General features: G+C 41.6%; 1 protein-coding gene across 1 annotated transcript; it reads left to right on the top strand.

Moving 5' to 3' along the window:
• The first annotated feature begins 4,429 nt into the window (after nucleotides 1-4,429).
• RGS2 (regulator of G protein signaling 2) lies at nucleotides 4,430-7,772 on the top strand. Its single transcript, XM_027122172.1, has 5 exons — nucleotides 4,430-4,590; nucleotides 5,618-5,719; nucleotides 5,821-5,882; nucleotides 6,464-6,630; nucleotides 6,911-7,772. The coding sequence occupies exons 1-5, from the start codon at nucleotides 4,481-4,483 to the stop codon at nucleotides 7,103-7,105; spliced, it is 636 nt and encodes a 211-aa protein (XP_026977973.1). The 5' UTR covers nucleotides 4,430-4,480; the 3' UTR covers nucleotides 7,106-7,772.
• Nucleotides 7,773-13,650: the final 5,878 nt, after the last annotated feature.

Here is a 13,650-nt window from a genome sequence, read left to right as displayed (position 1 = left end):
AGTACTGTGTCTTTTGAAGCTGTGGACGTGAGCTCAGCATTGAGGACTTGAACATTTATAACGAGGCAGTTGGGTCAGGGCCTACTGGTATCTCCTTGAAAGCATTGCTCTTTTATCAGTTAATTCGGTTAAGATCTGGGAATTTTTGTTGGTTTAAAAAAATGTGTTTGGGAGAGAAAATCCATGAGGTTTTAGGTTCTTGCGAAGTAGTCCATGGATCAAAGACCTTTGAAAGCCAGTGTCTAAAATGAATTAATACTCCCTACATAAGAAGAGTCAGCAAGCTGGAAATACCAGTACAAATGGATTCCTTATTTACTAGATGAAAAGAAGCCTTTCTTCACACTTAAAAAAAAAAAAAAGATTCTCTGCAACTGATATCATATAGACCTTTGAAATCTTGTATATTACGATGCCAATATCCCAAGATTTCAAAACAGTAATCAATAGACACTTGACATTTTCATGATTTGACAAAATTCTGTGCACAGAAATTAAAATCCCAGGAGAACAAATGCCAGGAAAGAAACCCCTAGTTTTACTGCAGTTAATAAGGCAATATGCCATCTATGTAACTTATTTCATCAGAAAGTGTTTCTAATCGCCTACTCTCCCCTGAGATTCCATGTGGCCCACTGTCACAGAAGAGAGCGGCAAGAGGCAGATACTGGAAACGGTCCCCCAAACCTAGACTTCATACTAAGTGTTCTTTAACTACAGGAACCTACTAGAGGTATTTCAATATACATTAGGATTTTTATTCGGGAAGAAAAAAAAAATCTGTAATCCTCCTGTTGTCAGTTTCCAAAGAGAATCCAGGTGCTTTACTTAGTAAGAGGGAATTATTAAATTTAAGAGGGAATTATTAAATTTAAGTAGGCCCTGCCTGCATCTGAAGTATGACATACTTCATACGATGGGTGAATTTAAGGCAGAGCCATGGAAGTGCTCTTACTGAAATTACCAATACAAGGACTAGTAAAATCGTTAACTCCTCTATAATACATGTCAAGTATTTGGTTGAAACTCTGATTCATTCCTGACGAAAACACTTTCTCTCTTAACAACTCCTAGGTATGAAAATTACCTTCTACGAAAAAGAGCAATTATGAATTTTAAATCTCAGACCATATTAGGAGTGAAGAGTAGAGTACATAATCCTGTGGGATCATAAATTCATTCATTGTGGGGTCATATGTTCCGTCTGTTAAAAGAATATTCCACCAATTAAAGTTAAATGAGAATAAGACCAAAAAGAAAAAAAGGACAAAAAAGACAAACAAAATGAGAAGACAGGTGTCACACTTCCTCAAATACACTCAACAATATGGATACTAAAAGTTTTCATTATTTCCAATTACTCATCACACCGTTTGACACAGGGCACTTAATTTCCTAATTTTTTTTCCTTTTTTTAAACTTCTCACCAACTTAAGATTTCATGAGGTAAGCAACAGGTTTACAGCTTTTACAAATTTAGGAACTAAGATATCTTACTGACCAAAAAAGTAAAACACAGAGTAATACACAGAATGATCCTTTTCTTTTAAAGCATATATCCTGTTTCCTAAATCTCTAAAGCACAAGTATGAAAGTTATTATGTATAAATATTTTCAGATAATAATAGTTCTTATTAATAAGTAGCATACAGTGGGTGCAGAAGAGAGAAGTATGGCAGGGGACACTTTTGCTTTCCGTAATCTCCTTTTGGTGTTACTAAAAACTTGTATTTTTTGTTTGCCTTCTTCTGTAACTTAAATTTTTTTAGATACAAAAAGTTCAAGGACCACCCTGCAAGCTTCCACCACTAACGCGCTCAGCAGACAGCCTCTCCAGTAGAGGGCACGGTAGACTCAACATGGGAAATGTATGTGTAGTTCGTCAAGCCACTCTCAACTGAGGTTTTGCTGTGCAGTATTTACATCCTACTGCATTGTTTCTGCCTCCAACGCAAAATGGAAAGCATGTGTCATCTTCATATTAAGCAATCCCATTTACCTAAAAGCCACTCCCAACAACAGCAAAAAAGGGAAGTCAACACTGCAGTTTTCGCTTTAAATGTACGTCTGCCTGCCTTAACTTCAGTTGTCATTCGGAAATGGTTTGCAAAAAAAGCAAATAGTTATATTAAAAACTTACAAGAAACCTCTGGAATAGTCTATATGTAAACCAGCTACTTACATGGATATACATATACATTCACGACATACATTCACTGTCGTGAATGTATTGAGGTGATTAAACTTTTCTGGCTTGAAGATCTCTGAAAAAGTTCAAATCCTAAACAGTTTACTTATTTTCTTATTTGTTTTTTACCCAGGGAACATTTATAAAGTATCTGTTACGAGCTTGATACTCCACAAAGCTGTGACGTTATCTTGAATTTTACTAGTACTTACACATTTATAACCTAATAAACCCTGAATTAATCCTTTAATGATTTTTCTACCTTGAATAGCTATGCTTCCAGATATTTCCTTCTTCCACGCACATGCAAATTTTAAAGAAAAAACAAACTTTTGTATAGTACTTTAAAATTTGCAAAGGCCTTTCACGAAAGATTCCCATAATATACAGTGAGGCTGGCAAGAAAAACACATTCATTACTCTTAATAGAGATGAGAAACTGGTGCTCAGGGAGGTGGGATGCGACTGCCCCAGCAGTTACTTAGCATTTACTGGTGAAGCTGAGACTCTAACTACGTATCCTGACACAAGCCCAGCTCTCTCTCCTTGCTGCCTCTGAGTCAGAACTCCTGTCTTTTCCACTATGAGTGAATTCTACCATCCAAGGTTCTAAGTGAAAAACATATTGAGGTTTAAATTAGCAAGAAAAAGCAAGTGTCTGCATATTACACATAGTTAATAAATAAGTACTGAATCATCAGAAAGTGAAAATAGCTGTAGGAAATATGCAAAGTTCTTTCAGAGATGAAGTGCATAGGCTTGAGAAAAATTATATTCTTACATTTCACAAACATGCTTTCAAGTATTTATTACTGAAATCTAAATGATTTTCCTTTCCATAAGTGAGTACATGGCTGTCCTCTTTAGTAATAATTGCAGGTTTTACTCTCCAAGTCAAACTGGGAGCTCCAACTACTGGCAGCTCATCATAAGAATATGGTAAACTAGTCCCCATTTTCTTTTAACAATTCTAATGCAAAGCAGAGAGAATATTTGCAGTCTAATACCTTGCTGTTAATCTCGCTGTCTACTTAGACGCTTGAGGGAAAACCACTAGAATATTCCACCGTACGGTTCTAATCATGTTATCTGATATCAAATCATTTTGGAATTGAGATTATCTACTTGTCCTTACCAATCAAACCGTTTAACTCGTGCTACAGCAAGATGATTTTTGAAGACTTCACAGACTAAGCTTATTCAAGCAAGCTGTTAACTTCTCCCTCCCTCCACCGCCACCTCTCCTTTTTGCCAATTAAATGTTCTGGTAAATTCTAAGGCAACTAAGAATGACTCAGGAGGAAATCTTGCATCCTTGCACTCTTACACTGATTCGGGTGTATGACAGCTGCGAGGTCTTGGTGTTTCCCTCTATCTCATCGTAAGGAGGTCTGTGATTTCTCTTTCTGTTCTGGAAGGACAGGCAGCCAAGGACTCCTGAGGGACAGTCTGCAACCCCACGGACAGACCCAGCCACGTGCCTGCTGGTGATCAAAACTGCACACCCAGTGAAAGCACTTTCTCCTGTCCCTTCCCTGACTAACGTTCATCCCCAAACGTGCTACGAGACGCCCAGGCAGAACGCAAAGTCACTCACACCACCTGCCTCTGGACCGTCACCTTTCCTCCCATTCACGGTTTCCTTCCGCAAATTAAACGGAGTCCCAAAGAGGAACGGATGAGGGTCTCCCCACGGCCTCAGTTTGCATACCAAGAAAGGAGGCGTGGGGAGAGGGCGTGCGCTCCAAAAAGGGGGAAACACATCCTAATTCAAAATAAGGTAATTGCGTTCGGGATCCCAGCAAGCAACCTTTACCTGCTGGGCAATCGTCGCTCGCTTTGGGGTCAGAGAGTGGGGGAGGGGATGGGATGGAGAAAAGGACGGGGAGGGCGAGCGCCCCGGCCGGGCCTGCGGCCGACCTGGCTCCCTGCCTCCACGGCCCTGCGACCCCGCCCGGCCGCCACAACTCGGCAGAGGTGTCTGGCGACCACTCGGCGGGAAACTTCTCAGCTCCCACACCGGCCCGAGCCTGTCGCCGCGTTTAGCCCGACTGCGCACGACGCCGGGGCCGCAAACGTCACCAGCTCCCTCGCTTCCAGACCTTTCGCTGGCAGCCGTGACTGCGCAGACGGGCGCTGACCTCGCCCCCGTGCCCGGCTGCAGCTGGCCAATCGGCGTCCGCTGGAGGCGGGAGGGGCATCGTCAGGCCCCGCCCCCGCGTCTCCTTCTTTTATAAATACGGCGTCGCCCGCCCCGCCACCCGGAGCAGTAGCCTCAGTCAGAAAACGATAATGCCTAGTGCTATATTCCTGGCTGTCCAGCACGACTGCGGACCCATGGACAAGAGCGCAGGCACCGGCCCCAAGAGCGAGGAGAAGCGGGAGAAGATGAAGCGAACCCTGTGAGTAAGGCTTTCTTCTCTCCCCCGCGCCACCCCTGCAGACCCAGCTGTCCTTGGCGGCTGCAAACGCGGTACATTTGCGCCTGGAACTGGGTACCGTGCACCTCTGCAGGAAAAAAAAATGTGGAAAAGGTTAATTTGTTAAGTAAGGTTTAAACCTGTGTGGGTATTTATTTTGTGACGTGAGCGAAGGACTCTCGGGTAGAGTTTAGAAACTGCAGAAAATTCTTGATGCAGAGGCGGTGGTAGATGCTGGTTGGCTTTTTGTCCCCCTGCATCGAAAATGACTTCAGGGAATCCTGCGGCCGAAGCGCGTCCCCGGCATTCGTACGTTGCATTGTAAATTTTGATCAGCTTTACACGGCTGCTGCGATGTAGATATTTTTTGCTGATTCCGAATATATTCTTTTAAAATCTTTTCCTTTTTTTAATTGAACAGCAGATCTCACCCACTCAGGACTGTGGAACAAATAATTGTTCTGCATCATCTTCTTAAAATGAGTGTTGTAGTTGGGGGAGGAGGACGGGCCATCTCACACACATACATTCATTATGCACAGCTTCTCGGGTGGTCCAGAGCCTCCAGCTCGAAGGGTAGAAGGGAAGTGAGCACAGGCTGGTTCAGGGCAGTTCCACTGTGGGTTTCATCAAGTGTGAAATGTCTCAGAATTGTAATTAACGTTGCAGACAAACTGCTGCCTTCTGTGGGCCAGAAATAACATCTGCTTTTTGAACTATGCAGACTAGAGTCATAAAAATACCCTATAATTGTAGGTAGTTCTACCCTTAGTTTTAAAACTAGTAATTATGTTCAGATGTGTGGATGAAACGAGTGTGTTTAGTATATAGGTGCTGGGTTTAAATGTTAAAGGTGTAAGACTGACAGGAAGAGTTGTTTTGTCTTATTTGGTTTGTCTGTAGCCACAGGGGGCAACTTTATTTGGTAAAAACGCCTTCAGCTGCATTGGCGATTTCAAGTGTTGCCACTAAGTGAATATCCTTTTTTTTTTCTTTTCTTTTTTTTAAGATTGAAAGATTGGAAGAGCCGTTTGAGCTACTTCTTGCAAAATTCCTCCTCTCCTGGGAAGCCCAAAACCAGCAAGAAAAGCAAACAGCAAACCTTCACCAAGTAAGTTGAAAATCTTGTACTTGCGAATGAACTCACTGCTGAGCTGAAAAGGGAACCTCTGACTGACGTGCCTGAGCTAATACGCAGAACTTCTCTTGCAGGCCTTCTCCCGAGGAAGCCCAGCTGTGGTCAGAAGCATTTGATGAGCTGCTAGCCAGTAAATGTAAGTTAACCTCTTGAATTTGATCCATTTCAAGTATCAGGAGACTCTAGAAACGTTGTGTCCACACAGCGAGAGCAGCTTGCTCAAGGGGAATTTTACTTTACAATCCCCATGACATGAGGCGTATTCTTCTCCCTTATTTCCCAGTGATTAACCAGGAAAATGCATGGCTTTTTCACTCAAGGTGGGAAAAAAATTAGCCCAAAACTGTAATGGCAGTTGCTTTTTGTTAAGGTTGAGTCAGGTTTTCCATTGCAAACAGTGTTTTCAAGAGACGTCATTCCCAGAGAACTTATGGCTCCCCTATAAGTATCTGAATTAACAGCGAAGCTAAGTATTTATATATTTTTGTAGTAGTGTGCCAACTTAAGCGTTTTGCTGACTGGCATCTTAGTCTTTAAAGAGTTAAATTCTGAGGGTTACAGGTTGACTGAAATCTAGAAAATTGCTATCATTTAGAAATAATAAAATATGGGGCCAGGGGAGTGGGAGTTCTAGGAAAAAACAGAAGGGATTATTTGGTCACTCAGTTCACTGTATGCATGCTTTCTTTCTCCCCCCACCCCACCCCCCCTCCCCAGATGGTCTTGCTGCATTCAGGGCTTTTTTAAAATCTGAATTCTGTGAAGAAAATATTGAATTCTGGCTGGCCTGTGAAGACTTCAAAAAAACCAAGTCACCCCAAAAGCTGTCCTCAAAAGCAAAGAAAATATATACTGATTTTATAGAAAAAGAAGCTCCAAAAGAGGTAAGGGGAGATAAAAAAGTTCCTCGTTTTAGCATGTTTTAAACATTCTCAGCACCAAAATGAAACGGAAAGAATTGAAGAGACCTCAAATTAAAAGGGGAGTGGGGTAAATGTTCTTCCCCTACTTCTACATTCAGGGAGGTTAATTACATTTCTCCAGTGACTTGGCCGATGAAGCTAATCACACATTATAGTTTTTTTGTTGTTGTTTTCAAATATTAAATAGGTTAATCTCTTAACTCTGAATATGGAATAAACCACTTTTTATGTTTTATTTCAGATCAACATAGACTTTCAAACCAAAACTCTGATTGCCCAAAACATACAAGAGGCTACAAGTGGCTGCTTTACAACTGCCCAGAAAAGGGTGTACAGCTTGATGGAGAACAACTCTTATCCCCGTTTCTTGGAGTCAGAATTCTACCAGGACTTGTGTAAAAAGCCACAGATCACCGCTGAGCCCCATGCTACCTGAGATGAAAAAGGGAACCCAGAAACGAGGACATTTCATTTTTTTCCTAAGGGGAAAGGCTGTCACCTGCCAAAAAAGACTGACCTTGAATTCAGCCTGGGTGTTCAGGAAACATCACTCAGAACTATTGATTCAGAGTTGGGTAGTGAATCAGGAAGCCAGTAGCCGTCTAGGAGAAGCTGGTACTGGGACAGCTTCCGTAACTGATGGAGCACAGGGAAAGCGTGGTCTATACGTGGCGTGTCTCATGCTGGAAAAGCAGGAGCTTGAGACTGAAAGATAACTATGTAACACTATTGGTCCAGAAGCAGTTACAATCAATAGGTCTGGGGTTATGTGGCCTTAGTGAGCTGGCTGTACATTTTTCCCTAAATCAGTCCTTGTTACCACACAGTGGTTTAGCTGTAGTTTCTTTAGTACTAGGTAACACATGTTTACTATGTGCAAGGGTATTGAAGTTCCTATGACTACAGATCATCAGTACTGTTGTCTCATGTAACTCTAAAACTGAAACAGTCTGTTTGAATTGTCAATTGGTGTGTGTAATAGAATGAGTGCTGTTGTGTAGAAAACGACAATGTCCATTACGAGTGCCAAAACTGTCCTGATGGCAGCTAAACTTTGAAGTGGTCTTTGAATACTTTTAATAAATTTATTTTGATAAATAATGTTATTGAATATTTGGTCCAGATGTGGGTTGGGGTGGGTTTTTCTGGTAACTGAATATGGCAGATACAAGGTGAAATATCTCCTCTCTGGTGAAGAAGAGGTGTCAGTTGATGGGCCTGTTTAGTGAGGATTGACAATCCTCGGAACTGAGAAATTACAGCTGCAGGGAAGATCTACTCCCATCTCTAATGCTTTCGTAGGTCAAAGGAGGTCAGGTCACATCTTTAGAGCCACCCTGAGATCAACCTTTCTAATATAACCTTGTAAAAATCAAGCTTGTTACTGAAAATACGGCAACATTGGCTTTAAAGCCTTTCATGAGTATTAAAGATCAGCTAAATATGAGAAGTAAAATGATGTAAGAGACAAAGCACCAGAATTATTCACATAACTAAGCTGCTCAAATGAAGAAAGAAACCAAATAAAGAGGAAAGCAGGCCTTTTTACTTCCCTTGCTTCCAAGTGCCCCCGCAGGGTAATGGCATGAGCTTCCAAGATCCACGCCTGAAACTGTTCACTTCTGTGATGGATCAGAACAAAATCAGAATTTCCCTGATTTGCCAGCCTTCATTTGGCCAATAAAGAATCTGGAGACTTCCCTGGTGGTCCAGCAGTTAAGACTCCATGCTCCCAATGTAGGGGGCCAGGGTCTGATCCCTGTCAGGGAACTAGATGCCGCATGCCGCAACTAAAAGATCCTGCACGCGGCAATGAGATCGATCCCGAGCACCGCGACTAAGACCTGGTGTAGCCAAATGAATATTTTTTTTTAAAAAAAGAATCTGGTTATGTCACTGCAGCTAATGATGAAGGTAAGAAGCACGCTTTTGTGGCTTAGACTTCACCTCGAAGTGTGCTCTTTCCCTGGTTGAGAGAGAGGCCTTGAATCTGTTATTTTCCAAACCAGCTACTTAGACAAGGAATCCTCTTCTCCAGCAGGCTGCTTTTTCAACCTTCTTGATGATGGTTTTCATTTTGAAATGAAAGAGGAGGGCGAACACTCGTCTTGGAAAACCTGAGCCCGTGTACTGACTTCTCACACCTTTGTGACCTTGGGAGTCCTAATCTGCCCTGGCTCCTTAATTCACACCTTCCTGCCTATCCCACTGGTTCCTGTGAGGTAGTAAGGGGCTTTAGGAAGTGTAAAGCGCTTTTTAGAACGTTTATCCTGATTTGCCAGAAGAAAACTTGACCTCCCCTGGTTTAAACTGTTTCCCTGGTGCTTGCACTGAACTTCACCTTCACCCCACTTTCTGGGACCAACGGGCACAAGCTCCATGAGAGACTTGAACTAGTCTACTCCTGTGTCACCAGCAGCCAAAACAAGACATAACAGGTGCTCCATCAAGAGTGATAGAGTAAAAATTCTGAAGGGTCACTGAAAGAGATTTCTTTGGAGAATAAATATGTCAGGTCTGCACAAGCCTCAACTTGGACAGGTTTTGGCCAACAGAGAAACCCAGGAGTCACGCCAACAGAGAAACCCAGTATCCAATTTGTCACCAAGTCCTATTTTTACTTCAAGTCTCTCTCCAGCCTGCTTTCTGTCGCCACCCTGATCAAAGGTACCACCATCTTCCCCGGGCAGCCGCAACACTCTCAATTCACCTACCCTCACTCACTTTTCCCCCTTCCAGTGTGTTCCCTGCTTTTTAACTCTAGGAAGCCTCTCCACACACAAACCTGATCTTGTCTTCTGTTGCTTATAAACCCCTGACAGGTTACCCAAACAATCAGGATAAAGGCATCATCCTTAATATAGTCTAACACCTGCATGGGCTTGACCCCCTTCTTCCACTCCATCCATTCTCCACCACGTGTCCCCCAGCTCTCTCTGCCAGCCTCACCGACCTACTTCTATTCCCCCGTGGGTGCCATGCCCGCTGGTTCCATAGGACCTTTGGGCATCATAGGCCCTCTGCATAGAATGCAATTTTAGCTCTTACTCATCATTCACAGATCGGTGCAATCGTCACTTCCTCAGGGAAGCCTTCCCTGACCTCCTTACCTGGGTCAGATCCCCTTTTAGATGTTCTCATAGCACCAGCTTCTCTAATTCAGCACACTAAATAGAATTCTCATTAATTTGTATGATAATTAATAATTCTGTCTTTTCCCCCTGGATTGCAGATGTCACAGTTCAAGGACTCCATGTCTTTTTCTGCTCACTGCCTGATCCCAACACCTAGCGCCTTGATGGGCGCACAATGCCAGCTGCACTAATGAATGCATGAATATTAAAAAACTCTTAAATTTTGGCGAAAGTATCTACCAATGCACAAGGAACTAAGGACAAGGTTTTAAAAGCCCCATTGCCTCAAACATCTGAAAATATCTGCAGAGCTTTTTCTTGGCAAAAAAAAATACCTCTTACTAAGCATGTTCTCTATAACTTTTGACCTTTAATAGAAGGAGAAGCCAGATTAGAGTAACAAGAAGCAAGAGTTCTGACCGTTTCAGGGCTGCTAAAAGTACAGACTTTATTCAGGTGGTATTTTCCAATGTTCTTTCGTGTAGAACAAGCTGAAATAGATTTAAGTTTAGAAACCACGTACCTCCACAAATAAATATCACTTAATGTTCCCATTTGTTGGAGTTCGTACACTTAGACTCCACAGTCCACTCACTTTGCTAATATTTCATTTTCCATCTTTTAAGTTCAGAAGCATTTCAAAATGTAATTTCATACAGTCCCACTGAAAAAATTAGAATTGTGTATTATCTGTCATGTGAGCCCAGAGAGGCAATACATGAGTTTCAACGTGGTGATTTAAAATGATCGCCCAAAATTTTATAGGAAACAGGTCTTTGGTAGAGGGTTTGTTTGCCCACATTATTTGATCATTTCTGGCAGTGATTCTCACCTTGTGGGGTTGCAGAGTGACGAGGCTGTGTTTTTGTCAATGGCAAGGTTGAGGTTTGGTCTACATTTCGGCATCGGATCCAAGGAGTAGCTTGGAATTGCTTGAGGCAACAATAACAGCTCCAAAAAGCTTCTCCCATGACCCGCTTTTAAAATCTAAAACTATATCTTTAATGTTTTCCAGACTTTCTATTATTGAAGACCATTATTTTTAAGAACTGCATAGTGTTCTGTAACATGTGCTTATTATAATTAATTCTCCTCTGTTGAACACCGTAGTTTTTCTATTCTATATGTTTTATAAACACTATGGTTAATTTCCTTAATTATGTGAGTGTATACACATTATGTACTTGTATACATATTACCTATATGTGTCTGTGTAAATGATATATGTATATTAAAATTTTTCATCTTAAAGAAAAAGAAAGGAATCACTAGAGGAGTAAGGAGTACATACTAGCCTACGGCAATAGCATTGAACAAAAGCCTGATACTACCCATTGGGGGCCCATGATTCAGCATCACCAGAGTACCTGGCAGGATAAAGGCGGGATGGGTGTAGAAGCATGGCCCAGAACCAGGTGATAGAGGACAGTCTTGAATACGAAAGGTTAGGATTTTATTCTGAGGTGATGGATACCAATCTCAAATGTACAAAATAACCTGGGCAGCAAATGAAGGATGAATTGGAGTCAAGCAGATGAATTAGGAGACTGCAGTTATAGCCCAGATGAGACATGCCATGTTGCCTAAACCAGGACGTTGTCACCAAATAATTCAATGTACTGTGTTGGCCAAAAAGTTCGTTCGGTTAGTGAATCCATTGTGCAATAAAGTTCTTGGTGAAAATGAAAAATGTGTCTTTTATTTTTACTTAAAACCAAACAAACTTTTTGGCCAGCCCAATAAGTTAACAGCAAATTATACATCTATGCAGAGCACTGATCTCAACCACACAGGGGATGGTAAGACATTGGTCCTCTAGGAGGCACCAATTACGTATCTGATGAAATAATACTCCAAAAGTAAAACATGAGGTGGGCCATGATTGGCGATTAATTATCAAAAGAGAAGTGCAAGACCCTTTAGATGGAATGAATCAAGAAACAAAGTGAAGTGGCAATTTTTAGCAGATTTAAAAAATGGGTCGATTAGCAAGGATGAAGTGGAGAGCATCAGGGTGGAGAAACAGTTTAAATAAAGGGAAAGGGGAAAGCAGGATTGCATTTTGCATCGTGCTATGCTATACAACAGCTAAATAAACAGATATTGTAGGCAGATATTTTTGATGGAGATGTATATTTGAAAACTATTGACATTTCAATGAGTTATTTTTGGCAAATATTTATGAAGAGTTTCTCCGGGCAAGGGAGATGTGAAAGAGCAGGAGAAATGGTCATCTATCGAGAAGGAAAGAAACAGAAAGGCTGGAGATTCAAAATCACAACTAAAAGCTATGCTTTATTTGCCTTAAAAACTGATTTCTGTAAGATCATCAACCAGCCTCGTCATCAAGCACACCACTGTCATGGTCCTCTCGACCAGGGCTTGATAGGTCAGATCCCGTGTCCTGTTTCTCATTTGTTCCCTAGACTACCATCTGAACATGGACTTTCTCACACAAAATATATGAACTCTGGAATCTCCCAACTCAAGATAAACTCCTATATCTAAGGCTAAAACTTCTCCACCATGTGGCCTTTTGCTGCCCATCCAATCTCATTTCTCACCACTGACCAGAAACATTCAATGCTGGATTTTCTTACTGTTCCTGAGATATATTATTTTTCTCCTGTTATGAGATCAAATTGTTCCTCTTGCATAGAACTGCCCTTTCTTTCCCTAGATTTTATTCATTTTTCAAGGCTCAGATCAAGTTTCACCTTTATGAAATCCTGCCAAGGGAGTCTGTCTTATCTTCCAAATAAAAGGTCAATAACTGGACCATTTTGGTTTATTCTACTTAATTTTTGGAGTAACTAGTAAAGTTCTAGACATGGAAGATACTCAGTGCCCACTGATCATTGATTCAGTAATTAGCTCATTGACTGATCGATTCACAAACTCCTCAGTAAAAATGCATGCAGAGGGCTTCCCTGGTGGTGCAGTGGTTGAGAGTCCGCCTGCCGATGCAGGGGACGTGGGTTCGTGCCCCGGTCCGGGAGGATCCTACATGCCGCAGAGCGGCTGGGCCCGTGAGCCACGGCCGCTGGGCCTGCGCGTTCAGAGCCTGTGCTCTGCAACGCGAGAGGCCACAACAGTGAGAGGCCAGCATACCGCAAAAAAAAAAAAAAAAAGCAGAGATATAAATGATTTAAATTTGCTAAACTCATTTGCAAAACAATGTTTTTTCAGGAGTCAACATAGTTTTTCATTTTCTCTTTATGTTTTTGCCTTGCAAATTTAGAGGAAAAAAAACTATTAACTGTGTGGATCTTGGATAAGATCCTAACATTAGCTTTTCTCAAATCCCAAATTAATCTGATATTTATATAGTTTAAAAAGCACACTGCCCTATATGGAAACTTCCCTTAAGTGAGGCTGTGTGTTTACTTAGCTGCTATATATCTTAGACATGTACGGACGTCACACCAAATCAAAATAATGAAAAGGAGAAATGGGCCAAAAAAGAGAACGAGAAGAAACAATTGATATCTGATGCTGTCTGCTTTGGGGTAAGAAGGGACCTGATTTTTTTTTTTTTTTTTTTTAATGCATTTGCAACTTCCAATCTCATAGGCCTCTCGCCACTTTCACCCCAAATTACTCTTCAGTCTTTCGCTTCGGAATGCAACTACAGCTTGTCTATGACAAGTGCATTTTTAAACTACGATATTGAAAGAACTAAGAAAATGCACATATGCAGTTATGTGAGCCATGGTGTAGTCTGAGAAAGACCAGATATAAAGCTTTGGTTTGAGAAGCAGGTGGTACTTAGCAGACCTTTGCCCTGTTAACAATACAAAAACAGGAAAGTTTACAGTATTAAATCTCTGTTTGGCACAAACCTGTG

The sequence above is a fragment of the Aethalodelphis obliquidens genome, unplaced genomic scaffold (assembly GCF_003676395.1).
Source record: "Aethalodelphis obliquidens isolate GAN/ISIS:26980383/991018 unplaced genomic scaffold, ASM367639v1 scaffold24, whole genome shotgun sequence".
Lineage (NCBI taxonomy): Eukaryota > Metazoa > Chordata > Mammalia > Artiodactyla > Delphinidae > Aethalodelphis > Aethalodelphis obliquidens.
The sequence above is the reverse complement of the archived record's forward strand: the minus strand, read 5'-3'. Positions and strand labels throughout refer to the sequence as shown.

Excerpts from the sequence above, each read along its gene's own strand:
- RGS2 (XM_027122172.1), top strand. The coding sequence starts at position 4,481 with ATGCCTAGTGCTATATTCCTGGCTGTCCAGCACGACTGCGGACCCATG. Across the intron at positions 5,720-5,820 it reads AAACAGCAAACCTTCACCAA|GCCTTCTCCCGAGGAAGCCC; the intron begins GTAAGTTGAAAA and ends CTTCTCTTGCAG. Across the intron at positions 5,883-6,463 it reads TGAGCTGCTAGCCAGTAAAT|ATGGTCTTGCTGCATTCAGG; the intron begins GTAAGTTAACCT and ends CCCCCTCCCCAG.